The sequence below is a fragment of the Erithacus rubecula genome (genome assembly GCF_903797595.1).
Source record: "Erithacus rubecula genome assembly, chromosome: 12".
NCBI lineage: Eukaryota > Metazoa > Chordata > Aves > Passeriformes > Muscicapidae > Erithacus > Erithacus rubecula.
Window position 1 is genome coordinate 7270443 of NC_136664.1, and position 19997 is coordinate 7290439.

Consider the following 19997-nt stretch of genomic DNA (forward strand, 5'->3'; position numbering starts at 1 on the left):
GTTTACCACAAGCCACAACAGCTCAGATTTAAATAGAAATCTCGAACCTCAGAACTCAAATATTAATGGACAACAAGTTAAGATATCATAATACCCCAGCTTGATTCATTGTCAAGCAAGTCATTAATGAAATGGTCCTTCAACTTCACACAAGATGACTTATCTATTGCCCCTCCCAATGGCACCACTAATTGCAAGCTGGGGTCAGGCAGGCACCCATCTACCAAGCACATTGCTGAAAAAGGCTGTCCCTGCTGCAGTACTTTAGAAAACTTACCAAAACCTCGCAGATCTGAGCTGAAAGAGTTCAGTAAAGCCAGACCAAAGATCACCTACAAATAAAAACAAGCATTATAGTAAGGAGACCTCATCCTTTCTAACTAGCTAAAGAAAAAAAAAAATTGTTTGAAATAAGCATCCACCTACCTCTTGAACTTTACTTAATTTGATGACTTTACTCAATTGGGCAAATAAATGGGGTGAAGGCTTTAGACTCTGAAACAGGTAAGAAGAATAACATGAAAGATATTTTGGGATTAATCTCATTTGCAATGTGTCAGACTATCTAGAGCCTATTTGCAAGCTTTGAATATTAGTAACTGTTCTGCTGCGGGTTAACACAAAGCTTTTATGGCTAAACCTCTTTCCAACTACTTTTGGCTACATCTTATCTAAAAGCTTCTTCCATATATCCCACTATTAAACCACTATTGTGGCATTCATACTGAAAGGAACAGAAGCACTGCTGATTTGTTTTTGTTCTGGTGCCATAAACAAGCCATGAAGTACCAATATCAGATAAAGTATTAAAATTAAGTTTGCAGTCATTCTGAGTGACTGACTAACTTACTCAGTTCAACAAAAAAAAAAACCCTGTCAATCAGGCAAGCTCAGTTTTTGAAAATTTTACTACAAGGGTACACAAGGGAAAACCAGTTGATCAATTCAGTGCAGTTTCTGACATGGGGATCCCATTCAAGAAGCATACAAACCTTCTGATAGTGCAAGGGATTGTCAATGGCGTACGACAGCGTCGAGATAAAGTTTGGTTTTGTAATCAGCGACGCACACTCCTGGATCAGAAATTGAGTCTGAAAAGAACAACATAACTTGAAGACTCACAGTTTCGTAACAGGACAATGAAATAAACTACTGTGCAATGTGTACAGAAAAATTAAAAGATAAAGTATTTCTGTAAGTGCCCAAATTCTCTCTAGCACCAACTAGCTTCTTTTCATTCAAGCTTTCTTCAGCTTTGCTTTGCTTTTAAGACTGACAAAGTGATGAAACATTCTCCATCATATGTGAAATGTTTTACTTTCTGTAAACACCCTCACACATTGCAATAGACAGCCCAAGAGTACTTGATTCATGGTAAGGAGCTAAAAAGTCTACAGCAGAATTGCTTAAGGATGAAAACACACCTGCCAACAGACACAGTCAGCACCAGAAATGTCAGTTATTGGATTCAGACAAATTCTTAAAGTACACAGAAAGGCTTCAAATTAGAGCACTGCATGTGGTTTAAAAGGAGCATTTATACTGATGCAACCTTTTTTTTTTTCCAGATCAGAAGACTGTAAGTCAGAGATCAACAATTATCTTCTGATTTGAGGATTGGCAAAAAGTGCTTGCGGTTGAAAGGCCATATAACCAGAAAAGAAGTTTCTTTAAAGCTACTGCTTCTAACCTGCCTTTGTGCTTGATCTGGATGAAATCCCACCACAGATTTTTAAAAATCAAAACTAATAAGCAAATGTGTTGGTGCAAACCGTACCTGATGAAAATCTTTGCCACTGCTTTTACCATCGCCACTGAAATCCACGTGCGAGAATAGACAGCGTAGTAAATGCCTGTCTGCCTCGGGACCGTGCCTATTCACAATCTGGAAAAAAGTATTAAAAAACAGCTTGGTACCAAACAGTCATTAACAGAACAAGATCTGGATCTAGTACCTTGGATACAGCAGTACTGCTAGTAGTTAAGTAAACTACAGTTTCAACAAAACTGCTATAAATGTGCCTTTTAATCAGTAACCTAGAAACCACATTGTTAACTGTATCTGCAAATAAGGACTATAAACAAAGACAACCTAGACCTATGTCACTGACAGAGAAGCCATGGATTTCAGGGGTGGTATTCTTACAAAGCTAAGTAAAAAAGGGTTTTCAAGTCACCCTCAGGATTCTGCCAACAAAGCAGCTCAGTATCCACACAGTCCATGGCCCCACTTTTCCCCAGAGCTGCAGTGCCTAACTCTGCAAGAACACAGCCTTGGGACAGCACCTGTGCAATGGATGATCTGCATTTGCTGGCCTATTTCACTCATTACTAAATCTTAACAATATAACATTTTTGTTTGCATCCCCAACCATTTGTCCTAAGTTTAACTCTTGGCTACAGGCCAGCTCATCAGCTTGTTGTCTGAAATAGCTCAAGACTGTTTCAGAACTTGCTTCTTTCTTTACAATCCAACCAAGCAGACAGCATTACTTGTTTTTAATAGAATCCATACTGTCAGAAATGTGAAGCCAATCGACAGCAGCTTGCCTCTTTGGCCAAATAGTAGCAGCTAATAACAAATCCAATCTACTAGCAACATTTTTCCCACTGTTTCCCCTTTTCTAGCCGTAGGAGAGATACAAATATGCCAGCACAAACCAGCAGCTCTGCTCCTGCTCTGACTGCCTCCACCAAGCCCATTGCTTCACCCAACATGAACGTCCTTGTTTGCCAGTAGTTTCTTTGTGCAAAGAGACAAACAAGGTTGCTTTAGGCTCTGTCTGCTTGGGCTCTGATGTTTGACTGTTTTTATCTCAATTTTTCTACTGTTATCTGACACTATGCTTCCCCTTCCCTCAGAGTCTGCTGATTCCAGTGGCTGCCAAGTTTTGTTCTGCTGGAAAGAAACTTCCAAGTCAAATCTAGCTCTGCTTCTTGACCAGAGGCTATAAATATACATGCCTGTGGTATGTCAGTCCAGAGCAAACAGCCCAGTTGTGGCAACAGCTGGGCCTTTGAAGGCTGTCATACCCCAGGATCACAAAGATGCTCAGATTGGTGCAAAAGGCAGCAAACCTGAACTGACAGCAAATTCTACCACCTCGCTCAGGCTTCAGAAAACAAGCAGTTTGTTCAGGCAATCCCAATCAAATACAAAGATTTGGATGTGGTAACAAGACTGACATAAAGCTGGATCAATTTCCTAAGGAGCTGCCTGGTGCTGTGACCAAGGTGAATTCACCAAAGTAAACAGATGCCAAAGAAAACTGTAGGTACTGAAGCCATCCACACAACTAGCCTGCATCAGAAGTAGATTGCTTCCTTGCACTGAGATATCTTCCAAAGGACAATAATTTGAAAATTTAGCTTACAGGAAAGAAGGCAAGAGATGGCTGAAAGTGCAGTGTATCATATTACAACTCTAACTACATTCACAAAAAACCTCTTCCAGGAAATGGGGAATGAGGATTGCCAGTTTTCCTAAAGAAAGAGCTGAAAAAACCCCTTGTATTGGCAGCCTTGCTACACATCTACATGATAGTGTATCCAGTCATAAAATCAGATCTAAAATACAATTTTTTTTTCTACAGAGGTGACCAAACACTGATAGGGGCTGCCCAGAAAGGCTGTGGAGTATCTATCCTTGTTGGCACCCAAAAACTGCCCATATTCCTGGGCAACCCACTCTAAGTGGGTGACCAAGAGGTTGGACCAGATGATCTCCACAGGTCCCTTCCAACCTCAACCACTCTGTGACTCAGGATAAATCTTGAGCCATACGTACTTGGATTTATCAGGTAACATGTTTGAGCAAAAACAGGATTAGACAAAAAATAACTCTGTTTTTCTAGATTCAAAAAGTTTCACTTTCCTAGATAAACTCATCCAGAAAGCCCCTTCCCTCCAACTATGCAGTCTCTCCTTAACACTTTACAGGAAGGAGACCACAAAAAACTCACTTCAGAGGAAACCATGGTTTAGAATTTGTGTCTGACAAATGCATAAAATATTTCTGAGATTTCTAAACATATACTCTATTTTTTAAGCATTAGCTATATTAAATGACTATTGATAAAACATTTAAATTAGTTCCTCAAGCTTTGCCAGTGTTATACTTGAGTGATATATCTAAAGATAAGTGTCATTTTGGTCAGTTGAGACAGGAACAACTCCAAGTATGAATTTCCACAATTCTACATGCTTAGATGTAAACTTTGTAAAGTTGGGTGAATCATGCCAAAAATTTACCCCAAGCAGTGTACCATGAGACAGAGTTACAGCACATATATTCTCTTAAACTAAAGAAACATTGTATCAACAACCACAAAAGTAAAGCAACAACAGGAAAATAAAACCAGGAAAAACAAAGATTACAAAGAATTAAGATTTTAGGAATTTAGCCTTGAAATTCTAGATATGCTTTATAAACAAATACAATCCAGACATTTCCACAAATCAGGTCCCAGTCTCCCACCCCTCTCACCACAGTGAGGCTAAGAGGTCTGCTGAAGGGTAAGGAACAATTTGTCCCTGTCTTAGAGAGCTATGTGAATAGCAGATCGACCATATCTTCTCCCAAATCAAGTCATACCTTGCTGCAAAAATCATCTGTTGAAACTAACAGTGATCAAAAGGATAGCAAGATCCCAAATGAGCCCCTGAACTTGCAAAAACATGAGAAAGTTACAATAGTTACAAGAGACCTATTCCATCTTACATTTAAAGAAGCCAATACTGCTGAAATCACTCTTGTCTCACCTTGAGATAAGCAATGAATGCACTTTTAAAGACATCAAATGTAACAGAAACTCACTGCTTAAGCCCTCTGGCCTTCTAATCTGATTCAAATCGCTGCAGGATTGCACTGCTGCAGGAAAAAAACTCAACATTAAGTGGCTCAGCTCTCTGCTGGGAACTGAACTAAACCAGTTTCTAAAACTAGCTCAGTAGCATTCACTTCCTCCTAAGCACTCCTCTGCAGATAATGCTTTTCAGTCCACCCTGCAAGTCAGAGCTATTTTTAAAAAGGTCAGTTAAAATAGAATTCTTGCCCAGATCACAGATATTTGGGTCTCAACACGCAGTTACTCTGCCTGCCTCCTGAAAACCCAGGGCCAAGACAGTCAGCTTGGCTTCACAACCAAGCCATGAGTCACTGAATGAAAAGAGGAAAAAAAAACTTCCATCAAGGGAGGAGAGAGCATACAGAGGTAAATTACAACATACTCAGGCTTTCAGTGCAACAACTTTGAACACTGAAGGTATAAGCTTTCCTCCCCTCCCCAATCACTGCTCTATTGAATGCCCAAAAGTGGAAAGATTTAACCTGGAGAAGGTAGGAAAGCTTTTCATACCACCTGAGGAGCAGCAGTTAATCCTGATATTCAGCTACAAAGTTAATACCAGTCTCAGCTCTGAGCTGTATTCCACAACTTGGCAGATGAAGCAGCAAGAGTACCAGACACACCCTGCAATTCCCAACGCCACAGAAAACAGCAAACAGTAACATACACAAGAGCACTACAGAATACAAATACAAACAAGAAGAGAAACTCCAGATGTCTTTTCAGAATTTATTTTGTAGCACCATATCACTTTACTCACGTGCTGTATTTCCTGCTGGCTGGCTCGGTAGTTTTTCTTGGTTAAATTGTCCACCAGGTAGCTGATTTGAGACAAGGCCAGCGAGAGCGAGTCAAGATTCATTGCTGGTTGGGGCGGAAGCAGGCGGCCGAGCCCGGCGCAAAATCACCATTATTCCCCTTTAGTCACCTCAGAGACAGGTCAATTTTTTTTCCCCCAATGAGCCTGTATCTGTTTCTGTGTTATTTGCTTCAGCTCTTCTTTCTCAGTTGTCTTTGTCTGTTCTGAAACATGGCACCTGGAAAACAATATTAAATTAGATTTAAGTTTTGCAGCAACATCACATAACTATGCTCACAAGAAAAACAAAGTAGTATTAAGTTTTCACAACACAAGCTCAGTTATTTTTACACTACCTGACCACTTTTGTTTCTGCATTTTGCAGTCTGAAGGAGCCAGCAAACAGTCAGAATAATGATTTTCATCACCATGAGAAAGAAGAAAATGAGATGAATAATGAATCAGACACCACACAGCAACAATAAGAGGTCAGAATCCTTCAAAGCATCAATCATAAATTAATATAAAAACCACACTTTTACCATCTCTGCTATATTTTGCCTCAGCACATCCAGGCAGTATTGCCTCAACCCTGTACACCAAAACAAGCAATTGTGAATGCGCAACACACAAAGAACTGCAATAAACTAACCTTAACATTTGGCTTATACTGAAACAGCTTTCCAGTGAGCTACAACAGCAGAGCTTGCCAGCTTAAAAAATTTCTATGACAACACAAAACTTGGCACTTGACATCTCATCTGTTAAATTACAGATTGCCAGTGTGACAAAATTGCATCCCAAAGCAAGTCCTGCATATCCAACAGTGTGGGGAGCCTTGAACGAAGCCTCAAGCTGCTCCGAGAAGCAGCACTATGCATTTTCAGAGGTAGAATCAAGCTGGACAGAATCACTGCTTGGAAGCTCTACCTGATTGAAACACAAAGGTCACTGGGCTTGATGCCAAGAGTCTGAAGATCCCTTTTTCAGAACAAAAACTATTGCTTTGTTGTCTTGGCTCCATGGCAAAGCGCACCAGCACAGGATTCCTGCCTCACGATGGAAATGGATGGCTCGGGTGATGTGTTTGCCTGGCATGCGGAACTGGGGACAAGCCCGTCCAGGGAGCATTCCTGCAGCAGCACAGCTTGGTGTGCCAGGCTCCTCCTGCCAGCACCCAACAGCAGCAGCACACAGGAAGATGAACAGGCTGTGCTGGGTGCAAATAGAACTCTTCTCATTTCCCTTCATACAAAGGTCTTCACTTGCTTACACTTGGAACCATAACTTATTTAACGTCTTCAAAACATCAGGAGAAAAAAATGCTTATCAGAGGCAATGAAGACCTTTCTGCTCTTTGAAAAAGTTTATTATATTACACAAATATATGGGTAAATTATGTGTAAGAAAAGTCAAATCAACTTGCAGACTTTCCTTAAGCCACAGAAAACCCTGACTACTCAGTGAAGGTATGCACAATCCTTCTTATGCAATAAAACCTACATCTCACGAAGAAAAAATTTTCAAGTAGTAATACTGAAAGCATTCTTCAATGACAAGGCAGTTAGTCTCTGAAAGAACTTCAGGGTATGTCTAAAACTGCAATGAAAAGAATTACAAAAAACTTCAATTTCTTTTTAGTACATCTGACAAACTAGAATTCATTACCTTTATATATAAGGTTTAAAAGGCCACTGACTGTGGAACACCTAGAAGGAAGGACTGGCACAAAATTTTAAAAAGATTTCTCAGTAGTACAGTACCTGATTTTTAATTTTTTTTTTAGATAACCTTTAAATTCACCTTTTGGAATAACCTAGAAAAGGCCACTGGGTTTGGCAAGTACACACGCCTTCCAAGACAATCTTACTGGCAGTGTTTAACATACATCACCAATATAAAGCTTCTGAAAAGCATTTGTTAAAAATCAAGCACCCAGACCTCAGCACAGGGAATTCAGTCCCATCAGAGCACCAGACTACAACAACCAGCCTGGAGAACTCAAAGGCTGTTTCAACTGCCTAGAGGACATAACACAAAACTTCAACTTGACCAATTTTTAAGGCAATAACAGAATTTCAGAGTTTGCCTTTCGGGTCCCCAGGAAGAAAAAACACATTTTTGGGGGCATTTTGCCTCATACCAATACAAACAGCACAGCAATCACACCTACTCCACCTAAAACTCAGGGGTTTTAGTTCAGAAATTCTCAAGCTGGGCTCAAGTCTCCCTGCTGCCATATAACTCCCTGCAGAGCAAGAAAACTGACCATCCCACCCTCCTATTAGCATCTCTGTTGCCTCCCAAAAAAGCAGGGAATGCTTTGATTGCAGGGAAGCAGAACAAGCTTTGCCACCTTCCAACTGCAAAACCTGGCAGTGCCACTGGACAATCCAAGCTGGAGGCAAAATGGGATTTTTCTTTTCAGGGAAGCCTCTCAAGGAAGAGCCTGAGCAAACACGGAGACTCAAGGAAGGAACACAATAGCTGAGGAAACAGCTTCCTATTTATGTTCTAAACATATGGTTTGCAACGTGTGTATCCTGACACAGCAAACCCTGACAGCTCCCACGGACACAACATTAACAGCACTTCAGAGGTTCAAATGATGCAACCTAACTCAGGAGAGTACAGAGTAACCAAGGGAGCCTTGCCTGCAAAGCAGAACTGCACAGGTGCCTCTTTGGCCATTCAGAGCAAGGCTAAAATTCAATTACTACAGTACTGATTAAGAAAGCTATGAATGCTATGTGAAGCAGATTTTATTTTTAGATCCATATATCCTTAGTGGGAATGAATCTCCCTACACTGGCCTCAACAATTCAGAAAGCTTTCAGTTCCTGGGGTAAACCTGCCAGGTTCAGACAAGTCAGGCCTCAGATATAGGAGTTTATAAAAAAAAAAAAAATCAGATTACCTCCAAAATTAAATACTTTCAGTCACAGATCCTATGATACAGTAATGGATTAAGACCATACCCAACATCAGACTCAGGAGCTCTTACAATATTACTATTTTATATTGCACAACACAACCTATTTTAAAAAGATGAAAAATATTTACAAAATTCTACAGCACTACACACCCCGACACTTCCTAAGGAAAACAACACCCCATCAGCAAAAAACATCTGGCATCTATTTCAGTAGATCTTTTTTCAAGAGTAGAATTCTGTTGGACTAAATGTAAATGCAATGAAATTTCAGGCAAGAATCCAAAAATCACAAAATAGAGAAGGCCAATATGAAACCACCCATCAGGTGTGACCAAAGACACTCCCTATTAACCAGAAATCATTAGAGAGTAAAACTAAGTCCTGATGCTGAAGTTGACAAACCTGAAGCCTTCCACAAATTCAGAAACACAAAGAAACTAATTTCAAAATTACTTTAAGCTAACTTTGGAACTTTTTTTCAGAATTTTGCAGAAGTAATTACTCCCACTGGATTTCAAGAGTTGTATGATTTCAGGGCACACATGCTGCATGTGGAGGATAAAATAGATCAAGTGACACAAACACCAGTCTGTTTGCTGATCAGGTTCTAAACTCCTGCCACAAAACAGCACATAAAACATGCTAAAGGGACCACTGTTAAATCTGTTCTCCAGAACAGTCCCTTACCTTCTTTTTAAACCCATGAACAAATACAAAACATGGAAAAGCAGCACATCTCTCTGAAGGCTAACACTGGGAACAATTCAAAGGAGAAAGGTGGTTTTGAAACATACTATACTTTATATTTCAGGATGTCAACCACTTTGAAATCTACTGAAAAAAAAAAAAAAACAAACCACAGAGTGGAAGTCACACTAGCAGCAAAATAAGCTGCACTCAATTCTAGTAAAGTGGTCACAAAGATGATTAGAAACCATAACTTTAGTTTACAGAGTGTGGCTGAGCCAAGCACATATGTTGTTCTATACATTCAGGCCAGTGAAGCTGCAGTTTGGAATCTACTTCAAACATGAGATATGCATCAATCATGACACGGCTGCTTCAGGCATTTTCACATCTCAACCTGGACTGTTTAAAAAAAACCCAAGAAACTCTCACTTCCCAGTTCTCCTGCAGGCAAGCACTGCAGAGTAAAGTTTCTGCTGGAGGGAAGAAAAGAAGGGACTTTTTATCAAATACTTCATGGTTTTTTTACCATCCAAAATGTGTTTTAAAACAACTACATGCTATTTCAAAAGTCAAAGGAAAACAGCAGTATTCATACATCAGGGATGCTGATGGAACAAAAGAGAAACCTGGCTAAAATAGTGATGGACTCAACCATGATGCTCAGTGATAACAATTTCCAGCATGATTTAGTTATGCTCCATCACGGGGACACAAAACAGTACTGTCCTCTATTACTAAGTTATGTTTCCATAGTTTCTCTTTCATTACACAGCTGAACACTAAGAGTGGCCATTTCAGCATAAATCAAAAACCTAGGAGCACTATATAGGATAAACACGGTATTTCTCCAAAGAAAAGACACTGGTAGGCAGCAAACTGGTTGTGTGTTTGGAGACATCAGGCCAACAGCATAACAGTTAAAAGTGAACTTAAAAGCAAAAGGGCTGAAAGAATCCAAACAAACATGGAAAGGACAGACAAGTCTACTAGCAACTAAGTTTGTTTCCTGTTTATAAGAGTCACGCCACTTGGACTCACCCAGCCCATAAATTTAGTCAAAGAAGTTACCTTAGAAACAGGAATCACTTGGGTACACTAAGAATGACTTGTCAGAGTCACACCTGTTTTGTTACCTGATTAAAAAAAAGTTTCTGAAAGCAGTTGTCGTGCTTCCTTGCAACAAGTGGGATTCAGAAACAATCTGAGCACACGATGAACCAACAGACTAGTGTTGTATTTTTAGTATTACCCCGTTTCTGTCGTTAATACTGTCCCAATTGTGTGTGGTTTGTTGAAATTAAACTATGAGTACTCAAAGGCCTTCCTGTAAAATGAGTAAATAGTACTAATCCAAGTTAACAACTATTGTAAAGAAGCTCTTGTACCGATAACAGCATTTGTCGAACACCCAACTGTTGCTATTTCCAGTTTAGAATTATACAAGTCAATTTCACAGGGCGGAGTTTTCTTAACTGGAGGACAGCACTGAGAAGGATTTCTCTCCTGTGGTCTACAAGAAGGTCATATCACTTTCTCCGTATTTTCTGCGGGCAAGTCACAACAACACCGATCTCCTACGGAGGCCGCCGAGCCCGGCCGGGGCAGGCGCGGCCCAGCCCAGAGTCCTCAAAGCTCCACCTGTCACCAGCGGCGTTACACAAGCGAAAGGGGAGACACGAGCACAGCTCCAGAGCTGGCGGTTTCCCCGCCACCGAACCGGGAACACGCACGGCTCCCGCCCCGGACCCGGCAGAGTTCCTCCTGTCGCTCAGGGGCGGCCGCAGGACCGAGGAGTGAGGGGGGAGAGGGCCTCGGGTCCCACCGCTGCCTCTCGCACAGCCCGGAGGGCGGCCCGGCCGCGCGGGTGCCTCAGCCGGCCCCGCTGCCCCCAGCCTAAGCCGGCCCGGCCCCGCTGCCTCCGGCCCCGTCCCCGCTGCGACTCCCCCCGCCCCGAAGCCCGCGGTGCCCCCACACCACCCAGAGCTCCCCCCCGGAGCCGGGCGGGCGCCGCTCCCACCTCGGCGGTGTCGTGAGGGCCGGGCCGAGGCCGCTCGCGCGCTTCACTCGCGCCGCCGCCGTTCCGATACAAAATGGCGGATGGGGTCGCGCGCTCGCGCCGCGGCCTTTCCCCTCCCCCGTCCTCTCGCGGGGGGGGGACGCGGGGGGAGCGGAGGGGCGGAATGCGCGCGGAGCTGCCGCGCCCCCGCGGAAGGGCCTTCGCCCAATCAGAGCGCGGGGCCGCCTGAGGGCTGGCCAATCAGCGCCGTGCGACCTCGGGGGAGGGCATTCTGCCGCCCTCCGCGCGGAGCCTGGGCCGCGCGCCATTGGCCGGGAGGAGCCGAAATCCTTCCTCCTCTCTCAGCCAATCAGAGCGCCGTAGCCCACTCGACCTGCGCGTGCGCACCGACGGCCAACCCGCGCTGCCGAAGCCGGCCAAAGAGCGAGGAGCGCCGCGCGGGGCGGGACGGGAAGGGGAAGCGGCGGGCGGTGCCAAAGGGCGCGCGGAGTCATGGCGGAGGGGCGGGCACCCCGCTCCGAGTGGTGCGGCCCGCCCCGTTCCCCTCGCCTCGCTGTTTACTACCCCCAGACGGTGGTACAATCCAGGAACTGTTTCGCCCCCCCGCAGCGCGCAGTGGTACTGGCCCCTGGATTGGCGTCCCCTTCCCCGCGCTGCCTTGGTATGGCCCAGGCGCTGCTCCCCCACAATATGGTGGCCGTGGGTCCCTCAGAGCGCCAGGGGTGGATTTTCCTTTCGAAGGAAATCCTTTCTCTGTTTGCACCCTCCCGGATGGCCGGCCTCAGCCCGAAGAGGAAACTCCCTTCAGTTCCCTCCCGCCTTCTCAGCCACACCACACTCGCCTGTGGGGCGACACTGGGGTGCCAGACCAGGACCGGGCCCCACAGAGCCTCCCCTAGCATTCCCCGGCCCTGGGCGCGAAGATACCCCGGATAAGGGCCTGAGAAAGGCTGTGGGACTTGCCAGTTCCATAGCATCCATGCCAGAGTTCTGAGAGCTGGGATGCCTTTTCAGGATATCATCCTTGTATCCCACCCGGGAGCATCTCCCACAGAAACCCACTTCATGCTGGCCTGACACACACATCACACTGTCACTTTTATTGAGTTGAGTTCCTTCCACTTTCTGCATGTACAAAATACATGTTAAAAGGCCAGTGTTTGTAAACAGAGGGGCAGTAAGGCAAACAGGAACGGCCGCAGCACCTGCAGACCTGCCCTGCCCTCAGCCACAGGGACACTGTGGGGGCACCGAGGGAGCCCAGGCGATATGAGATACTGTGTCATCCTCCACTTCAGACAAGGGACCTCCTCGTGCCTTGCACACCCTCAGGAAAGCCACGGCCACAAGAGCCACCAGGTACCAAACCTTTTCATCTTGGTGCAGGGTGGGCACTGGAAGGCATTTTGGCACTGGCATGTGCTGAGCATCTCTGCTGGGCTCCATGGGAGGTAGCTCTGTGCTCCCCACATCCAGGGTAACTGGACATCTTCTTTATGCCAAAGGGTCCCCAAGTCCCAGCTCCTGCTCACAGGCAGGAATCTGACAAAAGGGCTTGGGGCACAGCCAGTGCCATAGAAGTTGGGTTTGATGGAGTCTGGTTTTGTCAAAAGATGAGGGCACAGATGCTGTCTCTCCCTTGGGAGAGACAGAAGGGATCTGTGCCTTCACAGCATCCCTCAAACATTCCTGCTGTGCTTGGGGCTTTTCTTCCTCCTTCTCTATCTGGGTCTCCCTGTCCCAAGCAGCAATGAGGAAGTCCCCATTTACACAGAGTCAGTAAGGAAAGAGCAAACATTTCCATGTGGGGAAGCACCCATGTGCTGTTGCCCCTCCTGCAGCCACTAGTTGCAGCAGGAGAGAGACAGGTTGAGAAGTATAGGAGCACAAGCCATGGTTCTCCTCACCACAGCAGCCTGTGCTGTTTCCAGAAGATGCAGGTGCAGGGAGGTGCAGGGCCAAGTTTTGCACACATTTGGGCTGAACCCTTGTCACAGGTGCGTCAACACCTATACCTGAACTCCTCCCTCCCCAAGGGTTTTAGAAGCCAAACAAGATAAACTCAAAGACAGAACAAGAGACCTTTGCTGTTGAGGTTTAACCCCCCTAACCAAATCTGCAGCTGGGGGAACTGCTCAACCCAGAAAAAGCAGGAATGAAACTATCATTTAGACAGGCAACACAGGGACAGCCCAGAGCAACACCAGCCATAGAGAGTGTAAATGACCAAGAGAACAATGTAAAACAAATTAATACTGACTGCTTTATCAAAAAAGCATCCCTTAAAACCTGGCTCAGTCCCATTTCCTGAACCCTGGAAGAACGGGATTGTAAATCTGGAGAAGAGCTTTGCTCTACTGTAGTGTCTTCAGTAGGTCAATGCAGTCATAGCAGCTTCTCTACTGAGTGAGCAACCCCTGGCAAGGAAAACATTGCACTGGCATGTCCCTACCCCAGAGTCATTCTGATCCTCAAAAGAAAAAACCCAAACAGGCTGAAGGCAGCCCTTTGTAACACAAAGTGTGGCCCCAGGCAGATGGAGACGTGAGATGGGGCCAGGAGATCAGCAGGAAACCAGAGTTCAAACCAAAAATTGACACAGAATAGGACTTTGAGGGTGTCTCCCTGTCTGATAAACATAATTGCTATTTCCCTTTATGCAGAACACTGCTTCTCACTCCAAAATCAGGAGAAGGAGTTTTAGCTGTGGAGAGGAGCTCCACCAGCACAAGGGTGCACAGATGAGAGCAGCACGGCTTTGCAAACCCCAGCCACAACCTGTTAGTGATGTCTACCCCAAGGGGCAGAAAGACCTGGATGACAGGTCACCTTGTAGTGTTGCTCTGGCTTCACCAGGGAGCCAGGGCTGAGAGAAGCCTGACTGCCTGGTGCCTTAAGACAATGAGATACAAACCATCACAGGGCTTGTTCAGCCAAGCCCCAAGTCACAATCCTTCTCTTGGATCTTCCCAACACACCAAAATTTTTCTTTCCACTTCCCTTTGGTCCTAGGGGAAATCTCTATCCCCTCAGCAGCAGCAGTGCAGATCAGCCTGGAGGAGTCAGGCTGTAAGATCCACAAAGATTGCATTGGCAGTGGTCTGTCCAAAGATGAAGGCTCCAAGGGTGACCATGAACACCCCATAGCTGACCTGGGCCCACCAGCTGTGGATGCAGGAGGACAGGGCATATTTAGAGGGGTCCTTCACCCCACTATCCACAGGAGAATGGGGGAGAGGGGAGGCACACTTCAGTTACCTGATTGCCCTGGTTTCTTGGATTTCAGAGAGCTTGGCTTGAATCAGGCAGAGCCCTGAAAGGCAGGGGAGGCAAATTAGAACCCGCTGGGGACTGAACAGACACTCCATGAAACAGGGAGCTGTACTCCCTGTTACAGAGCACCAAGTTCACCCAAAGTAGTTGGGCTGCTGAATGGCACCTCACACCATGTTTTTGTCCTCCTCTAAAAATCTCCTGGTTCCTGTATTTTCATCCTGCCCTTCCCTCTCTGAGACACAAGGCCATGAGACCTTTGTCAACCCCTGAGCACCCCAGGATGCCTTACCTGGGAAGACAAAGATGAAGCAGGCAGCCAAGCCCCCAATGACAGAGATGACTTTGCCAATATCAGGGATGAAAAGAGCCAGGAGGAGTGTCAGCAGGAACCAGCTGATGGTCTGAAGCAGGCGTCTCCTCCGCTCCCGAACCACGTCCTCCTCCACTGTTATTCCGTTATAGCGGAGCCAGAGACCCTCCAAGACAGCCCTGTGGGCACAGACCCAGCCCAGAGGGTTTGCTCATACTGTTCCTCCTTCCCACACCAGCCCCATCTCTCCCAGTGCTCACCGGCCACAGAAGTGCAGGATGGGGTAGGACGTCAGCACACAGAGGATGATGAAAGCCCGGGCAATGGCAACAGGGATGTCATTGGAGGGGTAGGACATCAAGACATCCTGCTCCACGCCAGCTCCAAAGGTTAGGAAGCCACAGATTCCTGCCAGGAAGGGAGCAGTCAGCAGGAGACAGGGACAAATCTGAACATCAGTTTGAAGTACCAGACTTGGATGGATATGGCACAGGGCACATTGCAGAGGGGTTTGATGGAGTCTTCTCCCTCTGACCCTTGCTGACCAGAGGGTCCCTGCCCTCCTGAAGCTCACAGCCACTCCAAGGATTGTGCCACACTCACACGGTGTCCCCTCACTTACCCGTGCCTGTGTAGACGAAGAGAGCAATCACCATGGCTGCTGTCACCACTGCCCCCCAGGTCTTCACTTCTGGCTGCTTCATGCTGTTAAAGACGGGCACGCTGCTCACATGGCACTGCCAGGACAGAGACAGGAGGGATATACAATGGGCTGAAGCACATGGCATCCTACTCGTGATAATCCATGTTTGTTTTGATATTGTGATCCCCCAGGTTTGTCACTGGAGAAGAAAAGGAGGGGGGACAGGCTGCCCTGTACATCCTAGTTGGGTTTAAATGGATCCATTTCCATCCAGAGGTGGTGAGATGTTAGAAAGGCTTCAGCCTCCTTGCAAAGCTGTGCAGTGAGCACACGGGCAGGGTTTCAGCCAATCACCCAGCCCATCACACAGGCAGGGTTTTAGTCTGCCACCCAAGCAACCCCAGGATGGAAGGGGAGTGCCAAGCTCACGGCCTTACCTGGAACCCAAAGCAGATGGTGGGCATGGCATTGAAGACAGCTGTCCAAGTGGAGGGGCTGGCAGGAGAGAAACACCCATCAGTCAGACCAGAATCCCCTGTAAGCCCCATCTGGTGCCCCAGGGATTGAGCTGGGAGTGCTCAGTGTCTTTGCTGTTACTGCATCCCCCCACCCAGGATGATGCCATCACATGAAATGAGGTTTTCCTAGGACCAGGGTCTTTCACTGAGATAGAAACAGCCAAACCCAAGCATACAAAAGTAAAAGTATCAATAAAAATAAGGATCTAGTTGGGCAGTGCAAAAAACTGGCCTAACCTTTGCTTTGCCATAAAACTCCTGCACTGGATCCAAAAATATATACTGTGAGGAAGGGAATAAGCCTCAGTGGTTGTGCTGCCCAAGGAAATAACCAAAATCATCCAAATATAGACACAGCCCTTGTTGCTGGGTGAGCACAAGCATGGCACAGGGAATCCAGGGCCTGGATATGTCAGAGAAAAAAGCCAATCAGTGCTCATCAAAACCTGCAATGGAGCCATGGGGACGTTTAAGATGTCCTTTTCCTCCTCTTCACCCCCTGCTCCTCTGAAATATGCAGAGGTGCAGCCACTTGGGAGCTTCTGGCAGCAACATGCAGAGTCCCCCAGGACCATGATGGGACTGATTAAAGATTCATCCCCAGCCTCTGCAGCCCTTGCTCCCACAGCCCTGCCTGGCTCTGCAGTGCTGTGATGGCACTGACAGCATCATGTCTCTTGCTCTCACCTGGTGGGGATCTCCACAGGCACCAGCTCCTTGTCAGGCCAGATGTACTTAATGATAATGACTGCTGTGACATACCATGTGCCAATCACACTGAGGGAGCTGTGAGAGGGGATAGAAAGCTGTGAGTGTTTTGCCACCCCTCTTCATGGAGGGTCTTGTCCCAGCCTCTCCATCCCATCTATTGCCCTGCACAGCCCAGGCTACCCCCCTCCTGCCTATCAGACCCATTTTTGCTCTCCCTTCCTATGGGAATATGCCAGAAAATGTCACCCGCTGACCCCCAAGCAGATGTGAACACAATTCTGTTGCATATGGGAGTTATCCAAAACTATCTATCTATCTATCTATCTATCTATCTATCTATCTATCTATCTATCTATCTATCTATCTATCTATCTATCACTATCTTTGCTGAGTGGCACACCTGCCAGACTTGGGTTTTGGGCTGGAGAAAGAAGTGAGTGTTGAAGCAGTGACACTCCTTGGTGCCTCTGGTGCAGCTCCAGCAGCCAGATCACACCAAGATTCTTGGTGGAGCAGGGCTGGCCTGCAGACCACCTGGCCTAGGGACACTTACTGGCTCTCCTTTATGATGGATTGCCAGCTCCAAATATAGGAGACAATGCAGCTGAAAGCAGCATTCCCTGCTTCCTCCAGCATGCAGAAGGGAGGGACACAAGCCCTGAAGTACAGCACTGTGGCTTCATGGTCCTCAGCCGCTCCTCTGCTTTCCAGATGGGGAAACTGAGGCATGGGAAGGCAGAGGGTGAGTGGGTACATATGGCACTAAAACCACAGCATTTCCAGCCCCTGTCCTCTGCAATTGTGCTTAGGTGGGTGCTGGCTGGCCCACCCAACTCCCAGCCCCAGAGGGCTCTTCCCACTCACCTGGCGTATTTTTGGAAGCCAATCTCTTTGGGGATGGAGAGGGGCAGGATGAGGAGGAAGGCAGTGATGCTGATGGTGAACTTGCGGTCTGTGTACCAGCAGCTACTCCCAACTTCCTCAGGTTCCTTCACCAGAGCAGCAATGACTGTGGGGAGAACCAAGCTGCTCAGGCTGGCCCTTGCAGCTGAAGGGACAACAACTGGTTATTATTTGCTCCATGGGACGCACTTACTCTTGTCCTCCTGGTCTCCAATGATGATGAGGAAGGCGATGCAGGTGCCAAAGGTGTAGACAGCGATGGCCACCTCGCACAGCACACCAGGCACCTTCCCACAGACAGCCCACACAACCTCCTGGTAGGTGCGCTCATTGCTGGCCTGTGAGCAGTATGCCAGGATGACCAAGCCTCCAATGATGAAGATCAGCATGCACTGGGATGGGAGAGAAACAGGGACAGAACACTGAGCCAACAATACCACAATGTCCCCTGAGCCACCCCAGGCAGCCACCCCTGAATACAATGAGCATCTCCAAAAGAGCTTCTTCCTGGGAGTCTGGTCCTCCCCAAGCCCTTTCTAGGGCACCACATGTCCCTCCCATGCACCCTCCCATGGTGGGACACGGGACTGTCCCTTCCCCATTCTCTCACCATCTGCAGGGCGATGCCTGCAGCCACTCCGCCAGCCATGCTGAAGGCAGCAGGGAAGTTGAGCAGCCCAGCCCCGAGGGCAGCGTTGACCACAATGAAGACAGCTCCCAGAGCCGACGTGCTCCCCAGACCGTTTCCTTGGCTCTCTGAATTTTTGGGCACCGTTTCCACACTAGGGCTCTGCAGGAGCCTGGCCCGTTCACCAGCATCATCACTCCACTCCCAATCCTTGTAGTCACTGTTGATGCTCCCAGTGCCCTGAGCCATTGTCCCTCCACAGGTGGCACACGCCACGTCCCACTAGTGGTCCTGCACCAGGCTCAGCTGGGCACCTCGAGGAGGGTCCTCAGCCAGCACTGGCTCCATCAGGCAGGAAGGACAGAAACAAACAGGCTGGAATGCTGCAATACGGGAGTCAGGCACTTCCCTACTCCTGCAAGGGGATGAAGAATGACACTGTAAAGTGTTAGTTAAATTATGTTAAGAGGGACAACCTAGGCATCAGGTGGGGGCACAGGGGAACTGAGTTCACTGGGTCTTAGCTCAGGGGGGTGACAGAACACACACAGCAGCAGAGAGATATAGCAAGAGAACTCACCTCTTATCCCTCAAATCCAGGAAAAGGACACAACTGCTGTTGGATGGGGGACTTAGTCTGGCTGTGAGGCTGAGGAGATGCAGCTTCACAGCAGGACTCGCCTTTCTGTGGGCAGGAGACCCAGTGTCATAGCTCACTTCCCGATTTCCAACCCTAATTTCTGCAAGCTCTGCAAGAGCGACTGTGCACGTGCTCCTGAGTAAAGGGCAAAGCTGGGCTCAACAGGAATGACCTGTGTGCAGCAGAAATACTGTGTCAACAGGAAAAGCAGGACTGGCCCCTTCCAGTGCACCCCCAGGGTGACAACCAGCAGAAGATGGTGTCTCAGATGTTTTGGATTTGAAGATCTGATGTTTCCAACATCATAGCCCTTGGGGGTTGTAAAGTCCAAATCTCATCCCAGTGTCTTCAAGCTGGAGGAGATCGACCCTCACAACCTGACAGGATTTTGCAGGAATCTACACGACCATGAGAAATCTCTTTTCAATGAAATATGGTTTTTATTCCTGGAGGACATCTACAGAGACTTCCTGCCCAGCTCACTCCTTGCTGCTGGGCTATTTAAACTCTGTGCTTGTGCTATGAATCCTCTGTAAAGATTTCTGGGGAAGGGGAGGATGGGCCGCCCTGTGCCTCGTGGGTGGGAGCGTGGAGGGAGGGACATGCCGGTGGCTCCGCGTGGGCTGAAGTTCCCACCCGGCCGAGGATGCTGCAGGGGGTCGATGCTTCTCCCATGGCCTGGGGGAGGATGCTGAAGGGTGTCCTTTCCCTCCAGGCAAAGCCGCCATGCTCTGGCAGCCAGAAACCCCGAGAGCAGGCGCTTCACCGAGGGTGACTCGACAGACCCGCGTCCCGCTCGGGCCCCGGCGGCGCCCCCCGCCCGGAAGAGCGAGGCCTGGAGCCGGTGACGGTCAGCCCGCGCTCGCAGGGGATGCACAGGCTCCTGCCTTAGCCGGTCACTGGGCTCCCCGCGCGTGTCCCCCCCGGTCCGTCCGTGTCCCGACCCCACTCACCAAGCGGGGAGCGCGCCCTGCTCCGCTCCCTTCGGCCCCGGCCCCAGCCCCGGCCGAGCTGGGCGGCAGCGGCGGCGCGGCTGCGGCTCCGCCCTGCCCGCTGCACGCCGGGGGTTGTAGTCCAGCC

General features: G+C 47.7%; 2 protein-coding genes across 5 annotated transcripts in view; both read right to left on the reverse strand.

Annotated features, from left to right (window-relative positions):
- The window catches only part of CNOT1 (CCR4-NOT transcription complex subunit 1), a 54127-nt gene extending 42705 nt beyond the window's left edge, over positions 1–11422 (reverse strand). For both annotated transcript variants that reach the window (XM_079316539.1, XM_079316538.1), the window contains exons 1-6: positions 11289–11422; positions 5608–5884; positions 1778–1885; positions 993–1091; positions 427–495; positions 278–332 (exon numbers count right to left, since the gene is read on the reverse strand). In XM_079316539.1, the coding sequence (XP_079172665.1) occupies positions 278–332; positions 427–495; positions 993–1091; positions 1778–1885; positions 5608–5709 (433 nt within the window). In that variant the 5' untranslated portion in view covers positions 5710–5884; positions 11289–11422. The remainder of the gene's footprint in view (positions 1–277; positions 333–426; positions 496–992; positions 1092–1777; positions 1886–5607; positions 5885–11288) is intronic.
- Positions 11423–13002: 1580 nt separating this feature from the next.
- SLC38A7 (solute carrier family 38 member 7) lies at positions 13003–19990 on the reverse strand. 3 transcript variants are annotated; one of them, XM_079315873.1, is made up of 12 exons: positions 19871–19990; positions 18858–19089; positions 18260–18692; positions 17843–18041; positions 17611–17755; positions 16723–16821; positions 15955–16012; positions 15497–15611; positions 15135–15282; positions 14854–15053; positions 14547–14601; positions 13003–14453 (listed from the first exon to the last, which is right to left on the reverse strand). In XM_079315873.1, exons 3-12 carry the CDS (start codon positions 18524–18526, stop codon positions 14351–14353), a joined length of 1389 nt encoding a protein of 462 aa, XP_079171999.1. In that variant the 5' UTR covers positions 18527–18692; positions 18858–19089; positions 19871–19990; the 3' UTR covers positions 13003–14350. The 3 variants fall into 3 exon arrangements, with proteins under 3 accessions (XP_079171999.1, XP_079172000.1, XP_079172001.1); XM_079315874.1 differs by having other exon boundaries at positions 18858–18962; positions 19871–19970; XM_079315875.1 differs by lacking the exon at positions 18858–19089 and having other exon boundaries at positions 19871–19983.
- Between the last annotated feature and the right edge of the window lie 7 nt (positions 19991–19997).